Source organism: Lutjanus erythropterus, chromosome 11 (assembly GCF_056507025.1).
Source record: "Lutjanus erythropterus isolate fLutEry1 chromosome 11, fLutEry1.hap2, whole genome shotgun sequence".
Classification (NCBI taxonomy): Eukaryota; Metazoa; Chordata; class Actinopteri; order Lutjaniformes; family Lutjanidae; genus Lutjanus; species Lutjanus erythropterus.
The window spans coordinates 28,549,230-28,561,898 of record NC_139327.1 but is presented as its reverse complement, the minus strand read 5'-3'; the positions used below and the strand labels follow the sequence as shown (position 1 = coordinate 28,561,898).

Genomic DNA, 12,669 nt, shown 5'->3' with positions numbered 1-12,669 from the left:
TTAATTACGTTGTGTGAAGAGGAGGGTGCTGATATTTCAGAACACAGATGCATCTTCTTTAAAATCAGTAAATAATTGATTTGTCTTCTTTGATAATATGTACGTAAAAGCGACATGGGCTAAGGTTTTACTTCAGAGTCACTTAGTTCAGAAGGCGGTGAGGAAAAGTCAAAAACTTATTTTAGTTACCGAGAGTACTTTAGGCAACTTCATTGCAGTTTAACGCTAATTTTGTTATTTCGTTCCCATTCCATTGTATGTTGTTTATTTGGTTTAAAGTACCAGTGAAAATTAGTGGCATCTTGCAATGACCTTGTAGATTGCAAACACCTCATCTCACCACTTTTGGCCCATGTTCCCTTTGTTTTAGCTCATCATGGCATTTGACAAGTTCATGCTTTTATTCTCCTTATGAACTTTATGTCAGAAAGGTGTCTTTCCTTTAAAATTTATGCTCACAATACAAAGCATATTTCTGAAAATCATCTCTACAAATAAGATTAGCCGATTGAAGAGTAGAGTGTTTTAATTATTGTGAAATTTTCTTTTTCAAATGAAATACAGTACATTTATTTTTGGCCTATGACTCATCCCTCAGGATTAATTTTTGGCCTTTCATAGGAATTAATTTGACCACCTCTATTCTAAGTCAGTGAAAACACAGCTGTTCTTATTTTCAGGAGATTATACACTAATGAAAACATACTAAGGAAAATTATATTCCATTTCTGCCATATTCTGCCATTAAATCCCCATAAATCTTACACTTGTGATCAATTTTCTGTCAATAATAATGACCAATAACTGACTGAATGTTTCAACACTATATGACACTGTCATGCCAAACTGTCCTTATTGCTTGTTGCATTGTCCCTTGAAAATAGTCACCATATTTAATACAAATATAAATATTTAATATAAAGTAATACTACCCTATAAAAATACTCCATTACAAGTAGAGTCAGATAGATGTATCGATCGCCTGATATTGGCCTGTCACAGTTATAGCAGTTTATATCAGTAATGCTGAACATGTTGTCCAGTATATAAAAGAAAACAGAGTATATTGCAGATTGTTTTAATTTAGTTGTTAGCTTTATAGGAAACATTTTATGAATATTTCTTTCACTTTTCTTCATTCAAATTTAATATATATTTGTATGTCTAATTTGTATTTTTCTTAATTTATAGATATTTAAAATATTAATACAAGTTAAAGTTTACTATTTCAGTGCACTGATGTAATTTTGGACAATAATGTTTATTGTTAAGCTGTAAAATAACCCACCTGCCACATATGTTTGATAACCATATTTCATTGCAATATTGTCCAATATATTGATATTGAAGTTTTTTTACACTGTCCCAAAAAATCCAGTATTGGTCAGGTTCTAAAAGTTCAACTGCGCTTAAGATTTTAAAAAAGTTGGGGAAAAAAATCTTGGTATGAAAGTTAAAGTACAGGCGCCCTCTACCAGAGTTATATTAACCCATCTGGATAATTATTACTGATACAATAAGTGTGAGCAGCATTTTAATATAGAAAAATAAATGGAGTAGCACATTGTAGAGAAGATGATTAAGAACTCAGATGCAATTGTCAGGCATTACAACACACTGATCATTGAGAATTGATGCCATGGATGAAATTTAAAACCTAAAATAGAAAAATAGAAAAAATGGTACTTTGGGCCAAAAGGCTTAAGCACCACTTTGGTTTTTAAGATCTTAATCTGCAAAGTTACAGGTAAATTCAGCAGTTTGGCAAAGTAGAAATATAAAGTAGTGAGTGAGTGAAAGCTTGTCTGACATTAACTGAATAGAAACACACATGATGTGCATTCACACACCAGTTTGCAGAGAAAGGAGAAGGAAACAGGAGCTGCAGATGGACGGCATCTCCTGCTCTCTATACCTTTTAAAAGACATCCATCACCCTGGCCTCAAGTTTCCAGAGAGTAACACAATCTGTGTGTGTGTGTATCTGTGTGTCACACAGGTATGTGTGTGTGTGTGTGTGTGTGTGTGTGTGTGTGTGTGTGTGTGTGTGTGTGTGTGTGTGTGTGTGTGCAGACTTGAGCAGTAGGTTGGTCCTGTGCTGGTTGGGCTCCTGATGATAATAGAAGGTGACTAATAGAGAGCGCAGAGGTAGCTGTCTCCCTTCACTCTGGTCACATTTGTTGCTGCTGGCAGTGGATGAATTATTGAGTTTGGGGTGTTTGGGGGCTCCTGCCCCTCCCCTCACATTCCCTTACTCTGCTCCCAAGGATGACAGCCACCCTGTATGTGTGTGTGTGTGTGCGTGTGTATGTATGTGCATGCATACTCCAGCAATTAAATGGAGCCTCATTCTGTCAAAAATGGTCTTCCCTGCATGAAAACATCTCAAGCAAACACACACTTCTCTATTTCTCTCACACCCCTCCTCTCTTTCTCTCAAGCTCTCTCTCTCTTTTTATTTTTGTTTCTTTATTATCTCTTTTTAATCTCTCAAACATCAGTCTCTTTAGCTCTTTAATTCTGGTTATTCATATATTTTTAACCCTTTAAATTAATTTGCATAAAGTTTCATTCAAAACGAGGTTTCATATTTTAAAAAAATGCAAACAAATTGGTCCCGCACACCTCCATTATTGCACGAGAAAACGCAATATACCTTTCAGCTGCTGCTGAATAATTGAAGTGCCCTCAGTCGCCACATGCCGCCTTCAGCTCAACTTACCACACAGCGAGTGCGTTATGATATCAATACGGGGTATTACAAAGATCAATTATTCACACACGGCGACGGCGCTCCTTTTTTTTTTTTTTTTAACATCACATTTACGTCAGAAACACTTCATTCAACAACAACATGTAAAGGCCTCATCGTTGTCATTCTTAGACTGCTCGATAATATTTTTTAAGACGAAACTCAGATAAATATGTCCGGAATAAAATCTGACACAGTTTTAGAAATAGGCCCAACAATTAACGTTTTTATCTTCCCCTCACACACACACACGCACACACACACACTCACAAAATCATATTTGACGTCATTACTTATCGTATTAATCACCTCTCAGAATGAAAGAGAATTATTAATAAGAGCCACAAACGTTTCCGTGTAATTGCAAAGTATCGATCCCCTGGCTGACAGCAACCCGCCGACAGTCTCAGTGGGAAAATCACACAACCGCGGGTCATGTTGACTGTGGAAGCTTTTTATTTTATTTTATTTTATTTATTCATTTTTAATTAGTTAAAAAATGTTAATACTCGGAGAAAGTGGCCGGATATTACGCAGAGAATAAAGAGGGTTTTTTTTTTTTTTTTGCAAAGTGGGCCTCGAGTAAGAAAAGACTTAAGATGCAATGAAAAATCACATTCATTTTCAACGATAGTAGACATTTTTACGGCAGCCATTTTGACATGAAATGGTTGCGTAAACAATGAGACTAATTAAGATTCCGTTACATGCAGGTCAAACAGAGTCAGGCTGCTGCCACTGTGCATGTTTGTTCAATGAAAAAGCTCTGCTGCACAATGTGAAACAGCATGTTAATTAATATAATTGTGTTTACCCTATTAATTCAAATTAACATGGCTGCCGTGAAAAAGGTCCATAGCGTAGTTGGCCTGTGTGAAATAATAATAAAAATAAACCGTCTCCCAATCCATACTAAATAAAATAAAAATGACATAAAAAATAATATATTAAAAAATTAAATGCATAATATAACATAATAAAGGGGGAATACTCACTTATTCAAACGAGAAAGAAAAAAAAAACCCTTTAATTTCCCTCTTTCCTCGGTTAACCTGTTGTGTCTCCACTTCGTCTCTCCCCAGAGTCACCCAGAGTTCCCAGTCAGACTTCTACTCCCTTCTACTCATCCACATTACTTCGTTTTATACCAATATATAATTAATATTGCATCGTCATTACTTAATAATTTCAAACCCCATGGCATGCACGACATAACCCGGTGACATGAGGGCATCCATAATTAAAAAACTGCACTAATTAGACTGTAGAGGGGAGGCGGGAAGGAAGGGGCCATTAGCGGCGTGTAGACAGGACGCGCAGTCTGCGCGCCGCGGTGTGAAAATTACTGTGAAAATGGAGGCCCTTTTATTTTCTGTGGCGCTTATATCATGTACGACAATACATATTTAATCCCAGCAGAGGTTTGGGAATTCATAAATAAAACAGTCGGGCGAGTTGCCATAAAACAAACAAAGTTTTTGTTGTTGTTGTTGTTTTTAATCGCCCATTTGATAAATAGAAAATAAAGTGAGAAAAAACAACTCATCTGATTTTTTTTTTAAAGTCTATAGTTGAACAATTTTTATAGGCCTTGATTAAAATAATAAACCACAAAAATAAAGTCGCTGCTTCGAGAATTTTTTACAAAATAACCAATAATTTATTAAGTTTAAACTTCACACATTTTTTTTCAAGTGAAATAAAGAGTGAGGAAAAAATAAATACTTAAATTAGGTGATGTATAGGCCTATACACTGTATATATCTGGGCTACTATATAATAAATATATAGCCCACCTGTAGTAATGCTCCAAAACATGTTCACATCAAAATACTAAAATATAGCAGCAGCCAAAGCAAGCCACACGGATGTGCCTCATATATGACGAATGTGTCATTTCCATTTTCTAAATAATTCAAACAGACTCAAGTGTGTCATACCTGGTGAAAGTATTACGGTAATCATTCATATTTGTGCGTAAAATGATCATCATTAAACTCACATTAATTGGAATTTATATTTAAAAAAAAAAATAAAATAAGTGAAAACAGTTTAAGATAGTGTACGTCTGCACATGTGAGCCAGTGATATGGAGAATCAATTTTGATTTCAAACATTTAAAAAGAAAATACACCTCTCTTTTCACGAAATCACAATTTTTCTCTTCGTCAGCCCATAAATGTCGCCTCCAAACTCCATTTCATGGTTCAAAAGTAAAAAAAAAAAAAAAAAAAAAAAGTGAGTTAATATCCCTGAATGTGACGAACTGTCAGGGTTTAGTGTGTGCAAGATACATGGTCAACAACATCAAAATAAGTCTCCTCACAGACAAATAACACAATCAATTATCAGTCCCATATTAATGACAAAATCAAGAAGAAAAAAGTGCAACAACGAAGAGGAGTGAGTGACACGAACTGAAAAGTCTTTTTGGAGATATAATCCAAGATGAGACGTGAGGAGCTGTTGATAATAAATCCCTGTTAGTTAGGCTACTTAGGCTATTATTAATCACTCGATCAAAAATGTAGTAGGCTATTTTATTCATGATGTGTGAAAACTTCAGTGCACCGCAGAGTATTTCATTCGTTTCTGTTTTTGCCGCTGGTTGCAAAACCACACTCGAACCACGTTCTTTTTCAGGTCCAGTTTTTCAGCGATGGCCGCGATTTTTTCCGAGGAGGGCCGCGGCTGGATGGCAAAGTACGCCTCCAAAGAGCGCTTCTCCGGCGCGGCGATGGACGTGCGCTTTCTTTTCCTCTCGTTCCCGTTGAAAAGGTCCGGCTTGCTGCTTTTCTCCCGGTACGCAGCCTCCGCCTCCTCCAGCCAGGCCTGGAGGACCGGCTTGAGCGCGATCATGTTGTTGTGGGACAGGGTGAGGGACTCGAACCTGCAGATGGTGCTCTGGCTCAAGGAGCCCACTCCGGGGATCTTGAGGTTGGCCAGCGCAGACCCGACGTCCGCCTGGGTCACCCCGAGTTTGATCCTCCTCTGCTTGAAGCGCTCGGCGAACGCTTCCAGCTCCCGGGGATCCGACTCCACGTCGTTGACGCACGCCATGCCGCTGTGCACCGACAGGGAGTGAGGGTGGGCCATGGTGGCCATCGCCTGGTGCAGCTGCCCCATGGTCTGCAGGTGGTGGTGAGGGTGCTGGTGATGGTGCGCCGGCGTGGTCATCCCGGGAGGCTCCGGGGCGCCCATCCCGGTCACGGCCAGGCTGGTGGAGAGGTGGTCCAGGAGGTCCCCGGCCTCCAGGGTCTGTCCCAGGTGGTGGTGGTGGTGATGGTGGGAGGCGATGGTGGAGGGGACGTGGGAGATGGGCACGGTGGTGGAGGAAGAAGAGGAGGCTGAGGTGCAGGGGACACTGCTCATGGTATGGTAAGTCACGTCTGGTTTGAACGGGTGACTCTTGCCGTGAGAGACAATGCTGTCAGCAGCCGCCAGAGCCTCTGCCCGTGCCAACAGGCTCTCATCAAAGCCTCCGAATATATTGCCCTGCAGCTGCAAGCAAGAGTGCGCATACTGGAGTCAGTGGGGAATTCTGTCAGGCAGCTCTCAGGATCTAAAAAACATTTTCCAAAGGCAAGCAGCGCCGAGGAGAGAAGAGAACCCTCCTCAAAGCGCAGGTCATAAAAATTAATATGAAAGCAAGAGCATTGCTTGAATAGACATGTGTGAGAGGGGGGAGGAGGGGGTGTTGGGAGGGGGAGAGGGGGGAACACAGACAGAGGAGAGGGAGAGGGGGAGATAGCGGATAGAACAAAGTCCTGTCAAATCAACTTTACAGACATTTCCAGCGTGATATTTTCCCCTCCTCTCACCCACTAATCCTCCACAGCCATCCTCTCTCCCCCGACCTGAACGTACCTGCGGGGCGGGCAGACAGACTCTGCGCATGCCCTCCGAGCCTGAGTGCAGGCCGGGATACTTGGGCTCATGCAGAGCCGGGTGCATGGAGAAATGCTGCTTGCCGTTCATGGTCATCATCCTCCTCCCTGCAAGCACCTCGCAGGCAGTGTGGCCCCTGACATGAAAGCCGGGGAGCGGACGGCAGCCACAGAGCTCCTCTGCTCTCCTTCACCAGACTGAGCTGTTCACATCGGCTGCGCCTCCCGGCGTGCCTCTCTTCTGCCCCTCTTCCTCCCCTCCTCATCCTCCTCCTCTTCTTTCAGCTTCCCTCCTCCTCCAACCCTCCCACCTGCTCCTCTGCTCAACTTACAAGTTGCAAAATGTGGTCCTCTTTGCGCAAGCGTCAAAAAACCCAACCAGTCACTATAATTTTCTAATTAAACGTGGTTCATTGATGAGATCGTTGTCATGACTTCACGTAGTATTTTTGGAAGTTTTATTGCTACTGTAGGATTCTTCTGGAAGCCTATTTCCGCCAGTAAAAGAAAAAAAAAACCCCTATGGTAAATCATAATAATGAGGTAAAGGTGGTAAAAAGTTGAAATTAAGATATTAGAAAGGCAGAATTATGAGATAAAAAGTAAAATTCATGACAAAAACTAATTTTTTTATTTATAATTTTGACTTATTATCTCATAATTATGACTTTACCATGGGGATTTTTTTTCTTTTACTAGTGACTTCAATAGGATTCTTGTACAAGTTCACAAAGAGTAAAAAGCTTTTATGAAGTAAACCTCTCTGTCTTACACATTTTTTTTTATACAGATGTTTATTTTGATTCCAGGATATCAACATTTGTTATGGAGTCAAATTGATTAAAATGTTAAAAGAATGAGGTCTAATTTCAACTTAGTTCAGGATAAAGCACATTGTGTCTTAACTTTATAATTTGTCACGTGTTAAAGATGTCAGTTTACAGAAGGAAAGGCTTTGTGAGACAAATAAACTCTTTTCACAGCAGCCATACTGATATGACAAAATAGAGTAAACACAGGTTTTATCAATGATAATCTCTGCTCTGAACGTGGCTCATTGAAAAGGTCCTGCTACACTTCAGCACCACGGACAGCGCAGCTCCTCTGAGACAAGAGCAGATGGATGGATGGTTGGATGGAAGAAAGAAAGAAGGAAGGAAGGGTTGGGAAGTAAATAATTACATGTAATCAAGATTTAGTAATCAGTCAAATAAGTAACTAATCAACCCAGATTATGTTTGAAAAAATGTGTTATTAGATTACAGTTACACTGTGAAGATTACTTGATTTCTGATTATCTAACACTGAAAGAGAGCAGCAACAAAAAAATCACACACACTTGTACACATGTATACATGTGTCTATTTGTGATCTGACCAACTGTACATGCTGATGAAAGCATGATATTTGACCGAAAATGTTTAAAGAGAAAAAAAGAATGTTTGTGGAACATTTTAGAAATTTTTGTGGCTGCATCCACTTCTTATTATATGCAATATGCAATATTGTTTGAGACAATCCAAAAGTAATCAGATTAGATCACATTGTTATTGAAATTCAGTGGATTTTCCTACTATTAATAACAAATTCCATGTAATTTGTATTCAGTAACAGACTACAGATAGATAGATAGATAGATAGATAGATAGATAGATAGATAGATAGATAGATAGATAGATAGATAGATAGATGTAGTTTTGGTGCTACAAGCTTCAAATTGTCTCTGAGGCCTGCAGGTTTCTGACCAGCTGACCTGAGGGCCATGTGAACGCCCAGTCCTCGGGGCCACTTTACACACTTCTCATGTGGCCGCCTGGTTTAAACTCATGGAGCCGGGTGTGGGGTTGGACGGGGCCGAAAGAGGAGCCAGGCGGGCAGAGGCGCGCTGATGACACAGCGGGTCCATCCGATCCTGCCGGCCGCCTCTCTGGTTCCCCAGACTGTGAATAATTTAGCAGCGCTGGTGGCAGGCATCCATTACCACGTTGGCATGTTCTTATTCATTACACAGATTAAAACAGCCAAGGTCTCTTTTTCTCACCATGCAGAACCTGTTGCAGAGCTGTGTGTCGGCTGGCTACTTGCATGGGGAAAGAAAACACACACAGACTTAAGATAGATTTGTGCATTTTGCATTCATTTTACGTAGGACAAAAGGTAAAACATATTTTTAATTTTTTTGATACTTTGGTTGAGATCTTAAAGCCTCATCCTACCATCATATCCTGACTGTTTCCCCCGGGGAACCCAAGAGTAAACTAGCCAGTTTAAGTTCATTTTATTGGTAAAGGCACAAATCATGTCCCAGTCCAAACAATCAGAAACCTTGAGCAGATCCAGACTCTTATTTTTGTAGGAAGATGTTATTTACATCTGGATTGGAACAGTCAATTTATGTACAACCAAGGTGCAATAGCCAGTGTGACTATTTACACCCGAGTTGGCCTAGCATGGCAGAACCAAGCATCCAGGTGTCCATAGCCAACAATGCTATTTGCAGCCCAGGGTGTAAATAGCCAATATGGACATTTACACCCTCATGGTAAAGACAAACCAGTCATCTTTCCTTAATAAAACCAAGTAACTTTGTTGACTAAACCCAATCAAGTTTTGTTGCCTAATCCTTACAAAACGGCAACTGAAAATTAAAAATAATAATTAAGAAACTAACTAAAACTAAACTAAAAGACAACATTGAAAAATAATCGTACACTGCCGTTAAACTGAAGTTTTCCAGGTCAGGACTTGACCTTGGCTGTCCCTGAGGAAAGACCTACACTTTGTCCATTCAGCGACTGCAAACTCTCATCTTGACTTTGACATTTATAGCTGAAATAAAGGGGTCGGGTGTAAATAGCAAATTGTCAGGGTGTGCCTATTCTTACACCGGGGACAAATAGAGAAATAAATAAATAAATAAATATTGTGGGATTTTACTACTGGTACTAATGTAAGGAACCACCATCTTAGCAAAATGTTAGCTTCAATCTTCTCAAAACATTGTTAGTGATGTAATTAATCTCATCTAAAAACAAATATACACTTTACTCTTTAATACAAACTCCAGCTTTTGTCCCAAGTAGAATCCACATTAATGCTAAATAGGTTACCGAACATCATCTGATTCTGGTATCATATAGTTTTCAGTTATTTCAAGGAAATATTACTTGTGTTATATTTATCTGGTGACATAAACCAGAGTCACATTGATGTAGAGTAGATAGAGAAGTTGGTCTCAGTATCAAAGGTTGATTAGATGTTATTCAGTTTCAGAAGTTTTCAGTTTGCAAAATTAATGCTGTTTACATAGAGCAGTGGTTCCCAAAATGTTTCTGGTATGCCCATTATCAGACGCAGAAAATTATTATTTTTATCAATAATTAACAATAATTATGGAAGCAACTTATAAAAAAAATCTCTATGATCTAAATCTCTATATTTCTCCCCTGGTCACCTGCTTTGTCCATGACAGACATGAACCCATCTATTAAGACTGTAAAGGCAAAATTGGGTGCTTTTGATGGAAGTTTCTGACACATTAGTATTTGTAAAAAGCACTAATTAAAAGAGAAACTGAAAACAGTGATGTAAAGTCATTAGAAACAAATGGATTGGCGAAAAAATGAAAAATTGTAATGGTAGAATAAAGCACCTGTGAGATATGACAAAAAGTATACCTCTGTGGTCTGCAGGTACCTCAGTCAGTAGGATTAAGATTAAACACAGACAGTGTTATGATTTACTAGACCTATTTCTGAGGAGTGTATACAGCTTTAATAAAAAGTCAGAGCCATATAGAAAAAAAGCCACATGTGAATGGATGTGTGTATGTATCCCACTGGATTTATAAGATGTTCGTCCCTTTTCTCACCCTCACATCACCCCGAGCTGTTATATAGCGAGGCCATTCATAATTTAGTGCCCATTGTTTACAACTCTGTCACCTCGGTACATTTCATATTCTGGAGATTGCAACTGACATGTTTTATGGAGAGCGCTGTCGTATTTGTGGCCAAATGTGACAGCAGCTCCTCTCTTTTTCGCCCCCCCATCTGGCCTGTATATTACTCTCCACCAGATGACTTTACTACTGTCACAGCAGTCATTCCTTCACCCGTCAGTTCAGCTGCCTGTTTTCTGTTTCTCGACTAACTATAGCTGAAAATAGGGACCTCTTTTACTCTTGTTTTGACACGTTTTAACAACAATGTCTTGTATTTATCATGCGGTCGAGCCTGAATTTGTATGATTACCTCTGCAGATATCAGTGGAGGAATGTAACTAGATACATTTATTTAAGTACTGTACTTGAGTATATCCTTCTCATTCCACTTTCTACTTCATTTCCAAATGAAATGTCATACTTTTTACTCCACTACAGTTAAATGACAGCTTCAGTTTTTTATTACTTGTCGGTTTTAGCATAAAACATTTTAAATTAATTGGCAATTACAGTTTTCAATTTTCATAGTTTCAGCTTCTCAAGTGTGAGGATTTTCTACTTTAAAAAAAAAAAAAAAAAAAAAAAAAAATATATATATATATAAATTATTAAAAAAAATATATATATATATATTTTTTTTGTATATATACATATATATATATATATATATATATATATATATATATATATATATATATATATATATATATATATATATATATATATACATTATTATTTAAAAAAAAAATATATATATATATATATATATATATATATTTTTTTTTTTTTAAATAATAAAAAAAAATATATATATACATATATATATATATATATATATATATATATATATATATATATATATATATATATATTTTTTTTTTTTTTTTTTTAATAATTTAAAATCATTTTTAACATATTTTTAAGATTATTGCTTTTGGTTTTTGGCTATTGGTAGATAGGATGGCTTCTGTTTTCAGCCTTTTTATGAGCCAAACAATCAATTAATTGTGAAAATAATCTATGATGAAACTAATAATTTGTTATAGTCCTATACAAGAAAGCTAGAAATAAGCTCCACAACCAAAACCAACTACAGCAGTAAAATCCTGCTTTTACATTAAAGGAGCAGTTCACCTCCAAAATCAAAAATACATATTTTTCCGCTGGCCTGTAGCACTATTTATGAGTTTTTGAGACATCATTCATGGAGGTGTCTGCCCTCTCTCTCTCCAGTATGATGGGACTAAATGGCACTCGGCTTGTGGAGCTCAAAGCACCAAAAAAATACATCTGAAAAATTTAAAACCAGTGTCTCTTTCTTAAAAATCATGACCCGGTTACTCAAGATAATCCACAGACCGATGAGAATTTCTCATAATGATGCTAATATTTTATAATTAAAATGATTTTGACATGTAATTTAAAAAAGATTTTACTCTGCCATAATATTAGAAAGTTTACTCATTCTAATTTTTGTTATTTTTATATTCATACCCACATAAAATTTTAATGGCAGAAATTGTCTCCCACATAGTCCACTCCCCCCAGTACTTGTTTCATCACCCCCCCAGTCACCACCACTGGATCTGCCAGGGGCGGTGTGCCGTCCCGGGCCCCGGTTTGAATTCCCGTCCCCCGGGGGAGAGCCCAAAGTCCTTGCATTAAACCAAGCCGACTCTGAGTGTTTTCACTTGACTTCCTAAAGTAAGAAAGGCTCATGCATTATTCAGTGATATTTTAATCTGTCGTAGTCGCTGGGTGCTGTAATTAAACTGAGAGTCAGAGGTCTTTTCCTGTGATGTGGTGGGAATTGTTTGGGGGGCAGGAGTGTCAATGTGAGCGTCTGTGAGTATAATGACGGGCTTGTTCTCCTTCATAAGATGGACACAGTGGAGGGTATTGAATTATGTTGACTATTGTGTCCAAACCCAACAGATAATTATAACCTGATGATAATAATGGTAACAACATTAGTGGAAAGTAACTAATTATATTGAAGTGCAAAGACAAGTTATTTAATGTTTAAACTGAATAACTTTGTTTTTTTGTAAATATACACTCATTCTGAATTTGATGCCTGAAACATG

The 12,669-nt window shown here is 38.0% G+C and overlaps 1 protein-coding gene across 1 annotated transcript; it reads right to left on the bottom strand.

Moving 5' to 3' along the window:
- Nucleotides 1-4,743: 4,743 nt before the first annotated feature.
- Nucleotides 4,744-6,870, bottom strand: pou4f3 (POU class 4 homeobox 3). The gene is made up of 2 exons (XM_084730360.1): nucleotides 6,620-6,870; nucleotides 4,744-6,253 (listed from the first exon to the last, which is right to left on the bottom strand). Exons 1-2 carry the CDS (start codon nucleotides 6,737-6,739, stop codon nucleotides 5,315-5,317), a joined length of 1,059 nt encoding a protein of 352 aa, XP_084586486.1. The 5' UTR covers nucleotides 6,740-6,870; the 3' UTR covers nucleotides 4,744-5,314.
- Between the last annotated feature and the right edge of the window lie 5,799 nt (nucleotides 6,871-12,669).